This window comes from Barbatula barbatula (assembly GCF_947034865.1).
Source record: "Barbatula barbatula genome assembly, chromosome: 5".
Taxonomy (NCBI): domain Eukaryota; kingdom Metazoa; phylum Chordata; class Actinopteri; order Cypriniformes; family Nemacheilidae; genus Barbatula; species Barbatula barbatula.
This window is the reverse complement of record NC_136769.1, coordinates 9,340,745-9,356,746: the sequence shown is the minus strand read 5'-3', so window position 1 is coordinate 9,356,746 and position 16,002 is coordinate 9,340,745. Positions and strand designations below refer to the sequence as shown.

The window sequence follows — 16,002 nt, the reverse complement described above, 5'->3', positions numbered from 1 at the left end:
TTCTGGAGAAGGCACCCGTTAAACCTGAGACCGGGGAAGCAGTTTGCTCAGGAAGAGTGGGCCAAACTACCTGTTAACAGGTGGAGATGTCTCATTGAGAGCTAAAGGTTGTGCAACAAAATATTAGGTTAGGAGTCCCGTCTTTTTTATCCAAGACATTTTCATTTGTTTCAGAGAAAATAGTGCATGTGTATACTTGTAATATAAAACTGCGTAGTTCAAAATGCATAACAGGAAAGACCAACCTGTCATCATTTACACACTCTCGGGTTGTTCCAAACCCACATAAATGTATTTTTCTGGTGAACACAGAGAAATATATTTGGAAAAACTTCAGTAACCGAACAGATCTCACCCCGCATTACTGCCATAGTAGGGAAAATAAAAACTATTGGAGTCAGTGGGGGATGAGTTCGTTTTAGTTACATACATTCTTCCAAGTGTCTTCCTCTGTGTTTAGCAAAACAAATAAATGTGTTCAGGTTTGGAACAATCTGGGGATTAACAGAATTTTCATTTTTGAGTGAACCCTTTAAAGCCAGGTTGGTATTTCCTGTTATGCAATATATTTTGAACTACGCAATTTTAGATTACAAGTTTACACGCACAATTTTCTCTGAAACAAATGAAAATGTCTTTAATGCGGAATGTGTGCCATACTAGTGCCTGTGATGTCCGCGTGGTTGTCACTTAAGGTGCATTATGCTAAAAGTAGTTTATGATTGCTTAATGCATTGTATCGTCTCATACCACATTTTGGATTACTGGCATCCTCCAACATATCAACATAGCAAACTTGGATTCTGCAGCACGCTTTTGCATTACGTTTACGCGTAGTGCGAGATGCGATCTTCGTTTGCACAAATTAGCGGAACGAAACAATAATACACAATGTTAAACACGGCAGTTGTCTCGCTTCTCACTCCGCGTGTGATATGTCTGTTTGATCATAGCTTGTGTGCAGTGTGATCAACACCTTTCTCTGCGCATACACAAAAGCACGCACACGCCACAGAGTCGAGCGCGCGCACAACGGTTCTCACGCACGGCGCAGTGAGGGAGAACGGACTGAACCCCGGCGCGACACGAGTTTTGTAGTAGCCTAATGCTTTGTGGGGTAATGCACGACTTTAAACATTTATTATTGCAGTATTCCGGACGGAATTTGCTTTTATAAGTCTACAGTTTATTTTAATTCAAAATGAAAAGGAGTACAACGTTTGCGCTCATCTTGCAGTAGATTAAGGTGGGTTTTCTTTGTATATGCATGCTGCTGTAACCTAGTTAATGGGCATTTTGACTTGCACGGGTGAAAGAAGTGTGTCCGTGCCGTGGGTGTGTCACTTTGGTGTCTGCCGTATTCTCTGTGTGTGCGCGCGCGTGTGCATGCATTGGTGTCGTTCCGTTACAAACGGATGATTCCCATCATATTATGACAGCCGTTTGCCACTCGTACATAGAAACCGTGGCTGTGTCTCCCTCGTGTGTGTGTCTTTGTTAGCCTACGTGTTACCTCTAGATCTCTCCGTTTCTAAGAGGGACACGGATGAGAGGGGAAAGTAATTGATGCGGTGTTGATTGATTATCTTATTCAGAATTGTGATAAACGAGTCCGAGTCGAGTCTGTTTATTAAGCATGCATTTAAAAAAATAAATAAAACATGGTAACAAAACAGCTGATAAATGAGCTGATACGTTATACGGTCTTTGTGTTCTCACAGACATTGATTTTATTACTGATACTGTGATGGATATCGGATGCTCGTGACTAGCTCTCAGATATATCACATACACATTGTCATACAATATAGATGAATTGCATTTACACGTTTGGATGAATATAACGAAGAGGTTTTTGTATCGTTAAGAATATTTTTATGATGTTTTGGGGTGTGGCAAAAAGTATAGAGGTCGCGCGTGGTTTAGTTCGCATGAAGTGCATTTTTCTTTTCATTCACCTTTTCATTTACATTCCCGATATTCTTCAGTGTCATTGAACTCATTGAAGGTGTCATTGAACTGAAACCAATTGTTGTCCAAATTGTGTTGATATTTGCATGGATGTTTTATTTTGTGGGTCAAAATATTTGTTAAGCACTCTTTCTATTATGTAATTGTAAATAAAATAATCAAACATAACGTTCTTTAGATGTTTTGTAAACAAATGAAGAGCAGTAAGCAGCAGATTTATGCATAAGGGTGCCACTGACTAGAGGTTAGATACACATACTGGTCGGTTTAACTATAGGCCTATTACTGAGGAGAAAGACTTGGATTATTTCATTGATGTTTACATTCTCCTTTCTTTTCATTTACTTTTTTGAAACTGTTTGACATTACAAACATGATTTGTATATTCTTAAATAATGAAAACCACGTACAAAATTCCTTATAATGCATTTTTGACATGACCAAACGTGATGTCCAACTTCGGAAAATGTATTTTTTGTTTTTTCCCCCAAATATAGTAATGAAGATGTACTAAAGCAGTTGTGCTTGGATTGTTAACTTAGTTTTGAGAAGACAATAGGGAGGTTTGTCATTAAAGATTATAGACAACACATGTGCAAAGCTTATCGAGTCAGTTGCCAGTCTACAAAATATTTCTACAAAATCAGGTCAGGAAATAGGCTTTTAAGAAAATATATAACTTAACATACAATAACTTTTAGCCTCTACTGTACGGTACTTTACTGCATTTGTGAGGACATTTATAAAAATTGCTAAACCTGACTGATGACCATGCATACTTATTTGTTACATTCAGTCAGTGCATTTCTTCCATAAAACTCAGTGTTTAATGAATTTAATGTGAGTGTGAGGACAGTGTTGGTACAAAACTGGTTGTGGCTGTTTAAATTTTGTCTTTGCATGGTCTCTGGACAGACTATTTCTCTGAGGGAGATGAAGTTACACAGTTTAAAGAGTGAAAATTATTTACTCGGGTTGTGTTAACAATACAATACTATATGATTATTTTTTTATATTAGAAATAAATAATTAATATACCGTTTACATTACCGGCCTACTAATTTTCTTACTTACTCATAGAGATCTCAACGAACAGAAATCCAAAGTTTAAAAGGATACAAAAGCGTGATCTCGGGCACACGTACGTCTGGAATTCGGCATCTTAGGCATGGCTTTGAACACTGATGCTACGGTTCCCAGTGCTGCCTCTGGCGCAGTGGAGGAGGAACCACAACAACAGCAAACAGAACAAGAGCCCAATCAGCAAGCGGGTACAGAGTCGGACCACACCCCTAACTACTCTCAGCCAGTCAAAAGTGAACAGCAAGATCCAGCCCCTGTTCTCACACCTTCTCCTGCTTTAGACCCCATACCATCTCAAGATGCCCCACCTAAAGATCACCTGACAGTCATTGATGAAATGATTGAAACAAGTAAATATCAATTTTATAATTTACAAAAATAAATGTTTAATTTATCATTTGCTGTATTATTTACAGGTGCACACTGAATTTGCACATGCAGCAAGCCCTACAGAGTTTAAACATCTACCGCCCAAGTTCAAAGATTTGTTTTTACATTTATTAAATATTGTTGTTATGCTTTCAGTTACCAATAAGCATACTATTATGATCAGTTGCTTGTTGACAATTTTTGATTGAAAGTTACTTAAAGTATCATATTGTTTGGTTGTACTTAGTCCACGTTTGTTAGCTTTGACACTGACAAATTTACTTTTAGTAGAACTTTTTAACTTTTAGTTTAGTACGTGTTTAAAATGTTTCTTCTGTAAAAATAGAACAGAACTATTGATGAATCATCTTGCACTCAGTAAAGTATGCACATTTTGTGGAAAGTCTATACACTTTGTGATCCGCCTACCTCCATCTGGCAATAGCAAAACAGCGCTTTCCAAATGTAACAGAAAAATGATTCAGCCAGACCTCTTTTTTCACATATTAATCTTGATCTGAAGTGGTTGTTCAAGGGAGGTTTGTTGCTTAAAGTAGATTAAAAGTCTAATCAAGTTGTATAATAAATACACACTTTTTTCGGTATACTCAAATGTTTTTTAATAGGCAAAAATTGATTCCGGGTAACAGTTTGCTTGCGGTGTGGACTTGTTTGTGAATTCTGTTTTGTCAGATCTTTTCAATTAATTTTTCTCTCTCACCATCACACCAGGTAATGGGATTTGCCCGACTGCTATCGACAGCTCTCCATCCGCTTCCTCTCCTCCTTGTCAGCAGCTTGCCAAGCACGGGCACTCAAACGGGCGTGCCAGGCTGAGCAGTCGCTCAGGGTCAATAAGCCACGCAGGGTCACCGCGACCTTCCCTTACCCGAAGTGCAGCCACCGATGCGGGACTTGACGGCTCCAAACCCAACGATTATCTCATATGGGCTATTCTGGCTTGCCTTTGCCCCGTCTGGCCAATCAACATTGTGGGCTTGACCTTCTCAGTGATGGTGTGTTTGTGGGAAGAGTGTGGGGTGGGCAGTCTAAATATGGTTTCTGTTAAGAAGAGATGGGTGTCTGTGGAAGCTGCTGTTTGTAAACATTATCAACGATCTCCTATGAATGTAACATCTTTTGCTTCTCTCAGTCTCGAAACAGTCTACAGCAAGGGAACATGGATGGTGCTCGTCGTCTTGGGCGGAACGCAAAGGTCCTGTCAATCGTGTCGCTGGTGGGCGGAATCATCATCATTATTGTAACTGTTGTCATCAACTGGGGTGGTGAGTATCCTTCCCATGAGTGCAGAGTTTGTGAAATTGAATGCCAACCTAGAGCTGACTTTGTGATTCGGGTCAATGTCGCACCGAAGGTTTAGCTCATAGGCAGGGTTGAATAAGATCTTATTACAGGTGACACAGATTATTGAGTTCTAATGGATCTGATCATGTAAGCATGACGGCCCTTTGGTGTCCAGAAAAAAAATATGTTTCAGTTTAGACCAGGAGCAATTTGTTTGAATAAAAAACTAAATAGAAAACCATTTCTATACAATAGCTTAGTGTGGAATATTTTAATGTACCAAAAATTGTTTATTGCATGGTGCATAGAGAACCTTTAACATCCACAGCTGCTTTGATATGATGCAAATTAAAAGTGCTATGGACACAGAGCCTTTCTGTTTGACATAAGGTTCTTAGAGACGGTTTCATCGGACGCATGCGCCTGGCCCGAAGTTATCTTCTGGTCTGTGTTTATCGGTATGGCTGGTGGCTAATAATGTTAGCGGTTCTTCTGCTGGTAACCCAAAATAATACTGGCTGGACATACTTGCTAGCTAATGTAATTTACTTATTGCTAGTTATCAGAAATAATCTGCAGGGGCTCTTTTCTGTGTACCGTAAATTAAATTTGGGCCACAAAAGTGCACATGCGCAGTAAAATTTGTTTATGTTGTTGCTTTGAAACTGTCTATGGAGGGAAATGATTCCACAGAATTTAAATATGTCCAAAAATTATATATTTTAAGAACATTTCACTAAAAGCCTTTGATAGCATCACTGTGAAGAATCTTTTTGGAATTCTTAGGAGTTTAGATAAAAGAATCATGTTTAACACAAAATGTATAAAACAATTATGAATTGAATCACAGTTCAATATTTTAGGTGTTTTGTTTAAATGAATTGACTGATTCAATCTCTAAATGCCTCTTTTATTCTTTTAGTAATACTGAAGACCTGATGGTCACAAAGATGGATTAAGGAAACGACAAAATCAACAACCAATCCATGATGACCATTTTCTTCATCTTTCATCTGTCATGCATTTCTCTGAATCACCCGAGTTCCTGAATGCTTTTCAGTTCATTTAAACTCTGTCTCCAGAATCGGTTGTGCCAGAACTATCATGAAAAATTAAAAGGTAATTGATCAGATAAACAGAGGCAGAATCTGCATCAACTACAGAAGAGAGGGATTATTTCAAGATTTTCTCTTTAATCCAGGTTTTCCAAATTCCTTTGATGGAAAGATGTGTGGTTAGAAAGATGATTTTGCACCCAAGGCTTAACATTTTTAGCTTTTTTATCAGACGTGATGATTGTCTCAAAGATATCAGTTGATGTATAATGTGTACGATAATGTGTAACGTGAAATCCTACAGAGAGAGAAAAGAGAGATTTAAATGAAGTGGCGGGGTCAAAGCAGAGATGCAGTCTTTTGTTTCACACGTATGGAGGGATGGAGACAGAGAAAGCTAGATAAGGGAGGAGGAGCCTGGTGTTTGATGAAAAGATAGCCCTGAGATGGCGAAATGTGAGGAATGCAGTAGAGCCAAGAGGGATCCCAGCCCGTTCTCATTGGCTGCTTGGATGTGTGTTAGGAAGCTGATATTGTAATGCTCGCAAGGTTGCCCTCCCCTCCTCTTCACAGCTTTTACAGTCTTAGCCAGTTCCTTCCAGACAAACATAACGCATTTATTTATTATTATGTTTTAGCAGTATGGGTGTGTGTGACCACATTCGAGGGCAAAATGTCTATCCAGACTGTTTTGAAAGCAGTCACGTTTGTATACCACAATGTTTACAATTAAACCCTTGGTAGTTACCTGGCTCTTTAACAATAACAGCAGGACATTTTGACAATGGCAAATGGCTTTACACAGCTAAAACCGTTTGTTTGGTGGAATGGTTTCTTTTGCTGAATAGAATAATACCTAAATCATTCCTCGTCAGGCCACACCAACTGTGCCAAAATCGAGACTCCAAACAGGATAGCTTTTATCCGGATTAAGTGGGCACATTTATGACAGAGACAGGACATGATAGGATGAATATATGTTACTTTGAGGAAGTCATTTTACAGATAATATCACAAATCCCCACTTAGAGCAATGGTTCTCAAACTGGGGGGACAGTTTTGTGGCAATTTATGAAATATAGAAATGTATCATACATTTTGTGCAATTAAACATCAGAAAAATAAGACCACCATAGAATTAATGTTCCAGCATTATACAATATAATACCGTATGTTTTTGGTTAAAGCACAATTCTATAGTTAATACTTTATTCGGGGACCACAAAGAGACGAAAAAGTTTGAGAACATATGACTTAGAGATCTGCCCCACATTTAGCGGGTTTTCATAGCTTCAGGTCTCTTGCATGCAAGTTATTCTGTTATACTGATGTTTACAGCTGTTTGATGGTGATGAGGTCACTCGATTCTTATTTTTTAAGAGCAAACCCTTCGTGGTGTTGCACTCTGTAAATGCATAAGTTTGGGCTCCATTTTTGGGGGAGGGGCATTTTTATCTTGTTATTTCTGATCATTCCACATCCCCACCAATTAAACATGAATGTTGGTAGCATGCACATTTTTTATTAGCATTGATATGAACTGCGTGCAGTCAGTGAATGCCAGCTTGACTTATGTTCTACTAAATTGTTCTGCTCAGCTATTTATATTTAACCTGCTTACACTGCTGAATTTCCTGATTGTATGTATGTGTATGTACTTATTTGTACCGCTTCTGCTGATCTGAATCTCTTCGATCGACATGAACAGTATTCGTAATGCAGATCTTGACTGTTAACCATCCAGTGCTTTCGATTTTTTTGTATCGGTATGTATTTGAAAACTTTACAAAATCTGCGGCCATATGTTTTGTATGCCTTTTGTGCTTTGCTGATATGACAACCTTAATTGCATGTTTACAGAATTTCTATGCTGCACAGTACTATAGAAAAATGACACCAGCCGAGTCTGATTCTCTGTGTTACAAGTTCTACCTGCTGTTAACAGAATCTATTTTATTCACCCCTTTTGTTCATACAGCACTCAATTGCATTTTGTCATGACTTTACCTCTTGTCAATGGAATAATTTTCTTGATTTTTGATATATGAGACGTTATGATAACTCTTGTGGCTAATATAATCCTGATTTTGTGCAGATTTGCCTGTGCATGCCTTAATGAATTGCTTTGGAACAACACTATGTGATGTACACTGTATCCGAACCGAAGCGTTTGATAGATCTCGCAGTATCGATCCGTATTCACCTCTGTACTGTCACTGAGTATAAACTGTTCCTCATTATGCCACCTCTGTGTGTTTGTACTCAATAAAAGCACCATAGACTCATATATAAGGGTCTGTTGAATCTGTGAGATACCGGACATCCTCTTTGCACTCCTTTTCTCTGCTGTTTCCAGGACGTTATACAGTTTCCCGGGCAACTGTTGGTAGGCAAGGAGGACAGTGAGGGACCAGGGTGCAACGGAGTAGGAAGAAAGAGAGACTTTATGGTGTGTTTAAAAAATCTATCTAATTTGAATTTTATAGCGGTGTGAATTATTAAAAGACTCTGATGGAGGAGACCCAAGGAAAGTGTGGGGGTCAGGTTAATGGGAGCTGTGGAGACCGACTCGGTTTGGAAGACGAGGCTTGAAATTATATTTTTGTCTCACAGAGGAGAGAAATGAGAGGAAGGGGTGGGTCTTAGCGAAATTTGGTTTTACTGAGGGAATTAAAGGATTTAACAGCATAGAAAAGAAAATCATAAAAATATGTGTTGTTTAAGAGTACCCAAAATAAGAAAATAAGATAATTGGAAAACAAAGTCTTAAACATATTGGTCTTTGACAGGAGAGGGCATGGGCCACGGGCAGTAGTACTATTAAAATCAAAGGCACAAAGAAAAGCCCTGAAGTCAGATGTTTTTTTGAAGATGGACCTGGTTCAATTCAATTCAATTTTATTTATATAGCGCTTTTCACAATTTGCGAATTTGAAAAACCCAAGAAAGGGTAAAACTAACAGGTTCATCTAACAGAACTACAACACAGTCTATCTTGTCTAATCTATCATTTGTCACTCGTCTAAAATAGCAGGCCATGAATGAAATGAAAACCCTACACAGCTCCAGTTTTAACATGAATTCCTGCTGATGAGTAAAAGGGGCTATGACACTATGACTGATTTAAAGCTCTGAAATTTGCCTTAATTCAGAGAAAATATCAGAATCGTAACTAAATTGCAAATATTTGCTTGCAACTATAGGAATAAGTAAGCGAGTAAAGGTGAGATATCACAAATGAAACAGAGCACTGTTAGAGCAGAGAAAAGGGGAGATAGTGAGACAGAGTGCACACTTCAGTGGGATTTAATTACACATTCTAATCAAATTACATGATGGTTAAATCTGATCTAAGTGGTAGAGGTTGTATCTCTGTCTTTTGGCAAGCTCTAGGCCACTTATTTGACTGTGATGTTAATAGAAGCAGAAAACTTGGTTGCAGTAATCCACAAAAAACAAACTCAGTAATTTAAGCCTCTGAATGATCTCTTACTCAAAGCTTTAAAAGTAATTTTAACTCATTTCAGTGTAACACTTTATTCAAAACAACATGAACATGAATGACTTTTGACCCTTAAATATGCATTCAGAAGACTGCATTCAGAAAAATCTGCCATTTTATGATGAAAGGCAAAGCTATTAAATGGGGGGATAAATCAGCTCCTCTGAGATACATGAAGGCTGTCTGTAAAAGGTGTTAAACTAATGTGTTACTCAAGGTGTCGACTAAGTGTCAAGAGCCGCGCTGTTCTTTGAAATGCGTGTATTGAGTATCAACAGCAACATTTATTCTACTGCATTGTGTATACTGCATGCATAAATGACTAATGTGACTATAATATTTTTTGGTCGGACGCAATGTACTTTAATATTGCTCATATGGCACAGTTACAAATTATTTATTTGCTAAATGTAATGTTTTTGCTAATTTTAGGTTATTTATCATACTATTGTAAATGTACCCGTGTGTATATTCCTTCTTGCAAATGTTGACAACATTGAGCACAATGGGATTATGTATAAGATTTTGGAGATGTGCCGTTATTAATGTCATTTTTTATTTATTTTACTGTTATACAACACTGCTGTCACAAAATGGTCTTGGACAGAACCCAGATGCAGGCAGACGAAGGGTAAATGTAAAAAACTTTATTAAATCAAACACCCGCAATGGGGAAAACATGAACCAAAAACCACTAACAAAACAAACACCTTCCACGAGGGGAAAAAACAAGGTCTATATAAAAGAGAACGAATAAGTCTACAAACTGGACCAGGAACAACATGTAATCCAAAGACAAGACATCCGTGTTGAGCATGAACATTAGAAAATGCACCAACACTGAACAGAGGGAAACTAAGACTATATAAAGGGAGACACTAACGAGGAGTGATTACATGGGTAGAGTGGTGACAGCTGATGGGAATAAACCCTAATTAAAGTGAAACACCAAACAGACGATGGGAATGAAACCCTTAAGAAATTACAGGAGATAGGAGGGTGGGGCTGAGAGACATAACAGGAAGACACGTGGCATCAAGTAACAACATAAAGCCACATGTCTCCACACATAACACAACAGAAACCCGAAAGACGTGGCAATGTCATGACTCTGCCCAGGGAGCTTGAAAGCTCGAGACAGGAAGAACAGAGTCCTAACAACTGCCTCCATATGGTGGTCCCTAAATAATTATTTATGTAAAAAACTGTTTTTTATAAACACACAAGCATTAGTTATAAACAGACTACTACAGTCCAATAGATGGCAGTAGTGCCCTTGTGTTAGACTGCGAGCGCAGCCGACATACAACAGTTTCCTTCTTCCGCGTGTGTTTATCGGATTTGTTTTAATTTTATTCTTGTTAAAATGACAAAACTTGATTTGTTACACTCTCACTTGTTAAACCGCTTGTCTGCTGTCATTCGTGAGATTTTCGAGGAGGTGGAGACAACGGTGAAAGATTATCAAGAGGAGACCGTGCGTACCCGAGCGGAAAACGCAAAGCTCAAACGGCAACTGAGGGATGTTTTGATCAGGACAGAGACACATTTCAACGGTAAATTCTCATTTATACACAATAGATGTTATAGTTCGCTGGCTCCATTAGTAATGGTCAACGTTGAATGAGGAAACCCCAATCACACTATTGAAAATACACAATTGTGTATTTTTCGTGAGTTTAGAAAGTTTCTCTCACCTAACGTTGTTATAAAACAATTTCAACATACTTTGTTGAATTGCTTTTCTAAACACATAGAACATCAAATCGAAGATCAATCGTGATATGATTTTTAATGGAGATTTTAATAGAGATTGATAATATTTTAATGCTATGCCGTCTGTTTAGTCCTATTGGTTGAGCTGTCAACATGTGACCCGTCTCGAGCTTTTTTTATAACATTTATATTGTAGCAGCTTTCCATTAAACTGTTGGTTTTGGTGATATTATTGAGAAAGGAGTTGACGCGTGAACATCCGTGGGACAGACAGGGATTATCTTAAAGTGGCTAAACGGTGTCAGTTATTTTGAGTAAAAATTAGTTTAAACCAATTATTAAGTAAATGAAAGACCGGTGTCACTACCCTTGCGGGAATCACCACGGAAAGCTTGGAATAATGGAGATCCTTATTTGTGACCCTAGTAAAAAACAATCTTATGGGTCAGTTTTTATGTATTGAGTAGGGCATGTACTAAATATCTTCATGCAGCATTTTACCTTTCTATCCTAATGAATAATCAATCATTTTGACCCATTCAATGTATTTTTGGTTTTAAAACTTTTTCCCTGTGCTACCTAAGACAGGTTTTGTGATCCAGGGTCACATTTGGTGTCTTTCGTTTATGTGTCATTTCGTACACCGAAGGAAGAGGAGCCGGTCGGATTCTATAGAACTTTTAGTATTCTTTATGGCGCCGTTTAGTACTTTTACTTTTAAACGGCAAGCGGCGTTGACATCTGGGGATTCAACAGTTGGGAAAAACAAGGGAGTACAAACTGAGGACAGTTTACAAAGAAAAATGGAAGTGCGAACTAAACAAATCATTTGAACTGATTTGTGAACCTATTCAGACGGTTTTGGCCATTGTTCCATTAATGCTTTCAAAAGAATCGATGGAAAGAGACGACAATCTTGAAAATGAAGGAACGTCACTCAATGTAACGAAGTAAAAGAAAATATTTTCTATTAGAAATATACCCAAGCAAGAGTAAAAGTCCCCACTTTTAATTTTACTTTAAAAGTACATATTTTCCAAAATGTTACTGAAGTAAATATAACGAAGTAAATGTAGCGCGTTTACAACCCACCTCTGCGCACGGGATTAGTAGGCCTATCTGGGTACATCGTGTGAAATTAGAAATGACCTCCCCACATCTGTATTTCATATGGCGAATTAGCACGGATAAGTGAAGCCTGTGATTTTACTTAAATTTACGGATTTATATACCGGATATGATGGCACGGCGTTGCATAAAGTATGTATCTGGGTATGGATTGTGCCCTGCCCGCTCTGGTAACCTTGGACTGCGTCCTGACCGCTCTGGTAACCTTGGACTGCGTCCTGACCGCTCTGGTAACCTTGGACTGCGTCCTGACCCCTCTGGTAACCTTGGAACAATGAGACAAGACTGGCTGAGAGTAGAGTACTGTTCTGCACTCTTTGATGCAACAAATGCATCAGTTGTTATTGGAAGTGTTCCTGGTTCCGGTTGATCTAACTAGTGCAGCCAAGATCTTTGAAATATATATATATTATGATTGTGTAGTGTAGGCAAGATTAAAAAGATGCGTCTTTAGTCTAGATTTAAACTGACAGAGTGTGTCTGCCTCCTGGACAGTGCGGGGAAGACTATTTCAAAGTTTAGGCGCTAAATAGGAAAAGGATCGGCCACCTGCACTTGATTTTGAAATTCTAGGTATTACCAACTGACCTGACTCCTGAGAGCGTAGTGCACGTGAAGGACTGTAATACGTGAGAAGTTCACTCAAGTAGTGAGGAGCTAAACCATGCAGGGCTTTATAGGCAATAAGCAAGATTTTAAAGTTAATGTGATGCTTTATTGGTTACCAGTGCAAGGTTGACAGAACCGGGCTAATATGCTCATACTTTTTGGTATGTGTAAGAACTCGAGCTGCCGCATTTTGGACCAGTTGTAGTTTTTGTAATAGGCCTGCAGGGAAACCTAATAGGGCATTACAGTAATCTAGTCTTGATGTCATAAAGGCATGAATTAGCTTCTCTGCATCTGATGGTGACAGCATATGATGTAGTTTAGATATATTTTTAAGATGGAAAAACGTGACGTTTTACTCATAGCCTGGGTGAATTTTGCCAACATCTAACAATAAGACAAGACCATCTAGTTCAATGCAAGTCTCCAAACCATCACCATGGTAGAGCCTGCAAAAAAACATCAGCTTTGTAAACAAATTCATGTGTATCACTGACAATGGGGAAACTTTGCAACAGCATTAACGACATGCGTATCAGACAATTGTGCTGAACCACATGGGGTAACCATACACCAAAACTGCTTGTTGTTGCTTTAAACCAGGACTAACGTTAGGCCTAAGTTAAATTAGGATATTTAAGTCATTTAAAAAAAAAAAACATAATTTACAAAAAAACATTACTGGTAAACATCTTGAGACAAAAAAATCACACTTATATATATTTTAGAAAAATGTCATTGCAAGTTGTTTTTGATCAAGAAACTTCTAACATTTAAGTTAGTCTGAGACGAGGCTTAAATCCTCTCCGGGAAACCGCCCCTTAGAGTATATGCAAACTGATGTAAGATGCAAATAGTGATTCAATGAATAAACATTGCTATAATTAGCTTCCTGTGGAGTCATTTTGTTTGGTTCACACTCACAGAAAAGTCCACAGAAAATCCATACAGCCAATTGTAGATACAGCATAATGTTCAACTTGGTCCAACACATAATCCGAAAAGCCTGTTTAACATAATGAAGCATGTGGGGATAACGTGGGAATTCCATACCAGAGTGCAACTCAATGGACAAATATATAATTACAACAAAAATGGCTTCAACAATTTAATTTAGTAATTTTACTGATTTACATTACAAGTGTTCTTAATTCCTTTTTATTTTTATTTTATTTATATTCAGTTTTATCTTATTATTCAGTCTACTTATTTTATTGATTTATATAAAAATGTTTAATTAAACCTTTCGATGTTGTCATTTCTATAACAAATTCTGTGTTTTCTTCTTGAAGAATAAGGCAGTCGAATTTATAATACCATGTATCATTTTACTCCCAAGCAGTAGAATTGGAGTGAATGGGTGTCGACTTAAGAAAAAAAGCCTCAGGTTCACGCGCAGGAGAGGGATAATGGAAGCTATACATCAACGTTAATAGCGCTGTCACTATGGATTTTTCTCTTAAACAGCGAAAAGGTCTTCTGAAGAGAATCAATGTGTTTAAGACCGCAGAGCCATGTCTAGCAGTTCTTTGTTCGATGGATGCACTTTTTGGAGCTTCAAAAAGTCAACGCCCATTCACTCCTATTCTACCTCTTGGAAGTAAAATTATACGTGGTATTACAACTTCGACTGCATAACTTTCAAGAAGAAAGTCATATTCTGTCAGGATGCCTTGAGGGTGAGTAAATCAATGGGAAATTTTGTTTTTCCTGTGAAATTTACCTTTAATGTTTTTTTAGCAAAATCCTTTTGTTCAAAATAGTAATACTATTTAGAGTGCCCATAAACCCAGTTATGTGTTTTTTATTGAACAGTGAGCAGAGCGTATTGTTACGCCGTAGTGCCATATCATTCCGTATTCATATAAATTCTGTTTTCTCTTTTTCCATCCAGGACAAGTCCACAATGTCTTTCAGAATATTCCTGATGACAACGTCCCCACACAACTACCTGCAGGTGGGTCTGATTCCCAAAATGAAGCTGAAGACCAAGAGACTCCAGCTTCATTTAGAGATGAGAAGCCGTGCATACAGGACCTGACTCCAATCAGTAAAACAGAGTCAAAGGATAGAGAGTCAGAACATCTCAAAGAGAGATCCTCCACATTATCTCATTCACCTACAGAAGAACAGCTTGTTTCTCAGAATATCGATGAGAGGCAGAATATTAACTTGTCTTATGTAGGAGCAGATACAATTAAGACTGAGCAAGAGGACACTATTATCACAATAACATCATCTGTCATTACCAATCCTGCCCTTGCAGGTCAGTGTCAGGGCTCAGATTCCACAGAAAAGGTAAGAACAGGCTGTGAGACTTCAACAACGCTGAAAAAAATACAGAGAAAGGAACATAATAAGAAAGTTTCAGCAAAAATGCCAGACGATCATCATCGTGAGGGGCCGTATAAGTGTAACATGTGCGGAAGGCAGCTGAAGGACTTTGCAAAACTGCAGTTGCACAGAAAATTGCATGAAAGATCCTTCAGCTGTCACTGGTGTGGCAGAAACTTTTCTAAGTTTGATTATCTTCGCATGCATATGCGCACGCACACAGGGGAGCGGCCATACCGCTGTAACTGGTGCTCAAAGACATTCACCCAGTGTGGCAACATGAGGAGACATGAGCGCACGTGCCAGATGTTTACTGAAAAAGCGACAGCGTATGTTCAGGAAGACAGACCGTTGCTTAATTTGTGACATGGTGTGATGTTTAATTGTTGCTAGATGACTGCAGGCCTGCTTCAAGTCACCTGAAAGAACGTCTGTTTAATTTTACAGTTGAATTTCATTTTTATCTGAACTATTGCTATATTTATTGTTCTATCAAGTGTATTTTAATAATTATGAACAGAAGCTAACCTGCCAAACAGATTTCTGTTGATAGAAATTTGTCTTTAACCTTTTTAGGTAATATAAGGATGTGCACACTATTAGGTTTCTGAATATAGTAGACTTCACAGAAAGAGTTCCTTATAAAAAACTACACAGCAAGTGTCAGATCCCCACCATCTCATTTGACATGATGTCATGTCTTGTGTGTATTTTAAAACTACAACAATGAACCGATGTTTTGTGGTAAACAACAAACAATAAAATAAGTTTCATCATAGAAAATAGTTTGTAAGCTTTGTTTTGCTATTCAATTGAGTTTCTTCCTGTCGCTGTGACGTTTACAGTGTCTTTTACATTATTTTACACAATATGAAAAAACAGACATTACAATGTACATAACAGGGGATTCACGTTAACTACGACCTTGTT

At 38.1% G+C, this 16,002-nt stretch overlaps 2 protein-coding genes across 2 annotated transcripts; both read left to right on the top strand.

Annotated features, from left to right (window-relative positions):
• The first annotated feature begins 1,041 nt into the window (after nucleotides 1–1,041).
• On the top strand, nucleotides 1,042–8,069 carry LOC306894744 (uncharacterized protein). Its single transcript, XM_079457489.1, has 5 exons — nucleotides 1,042–1,246; nucleotides 3,052–3,404; nucleotides 4,156–4,439; nucleotides 4,577–4,709; nucleotides 5,651–8,069. The coding sequence occupies exons 2-5, from the start codon at nucleotides 3,140–3,142 to the stop codon at nucleotides 5,665–5,667; spliced, it is 699 nt and encodes a 232-aa protein (XP_079313615.1). The 5' UTR covers nucleotides 1,042–1,246; nucleotides 3,052–3,139; the 3' UTR covers nucleotides 5,668–8,069.
• A 2,476-nt stretch (nucleotides 8,070–10,545) lies between these two features.
• On the top strand, nucleotides 10,546–15,876 carry LOC306894473 (uncharacterized protein). The gene is made up of 2 exons (XM_079457061.1): nucleotides 10,546–10,841; nucleotides 14,633–15,876. Exons 1-2 carry the CDS (start codon nucleotides 10,652–10,654, stop codon nucleotides 15,436–15,438), a joined length of 996 nt encoding a protein of 331 aa, XP_079313187.1. The 5' UTR covers nucleotides 10,546–10,651; the 3' UTR covers nucleotides 15,439–15,876.
• The last annotated feature ends 126 nt before the right edge of the window (nucleotides 15,877–16,002 follow it).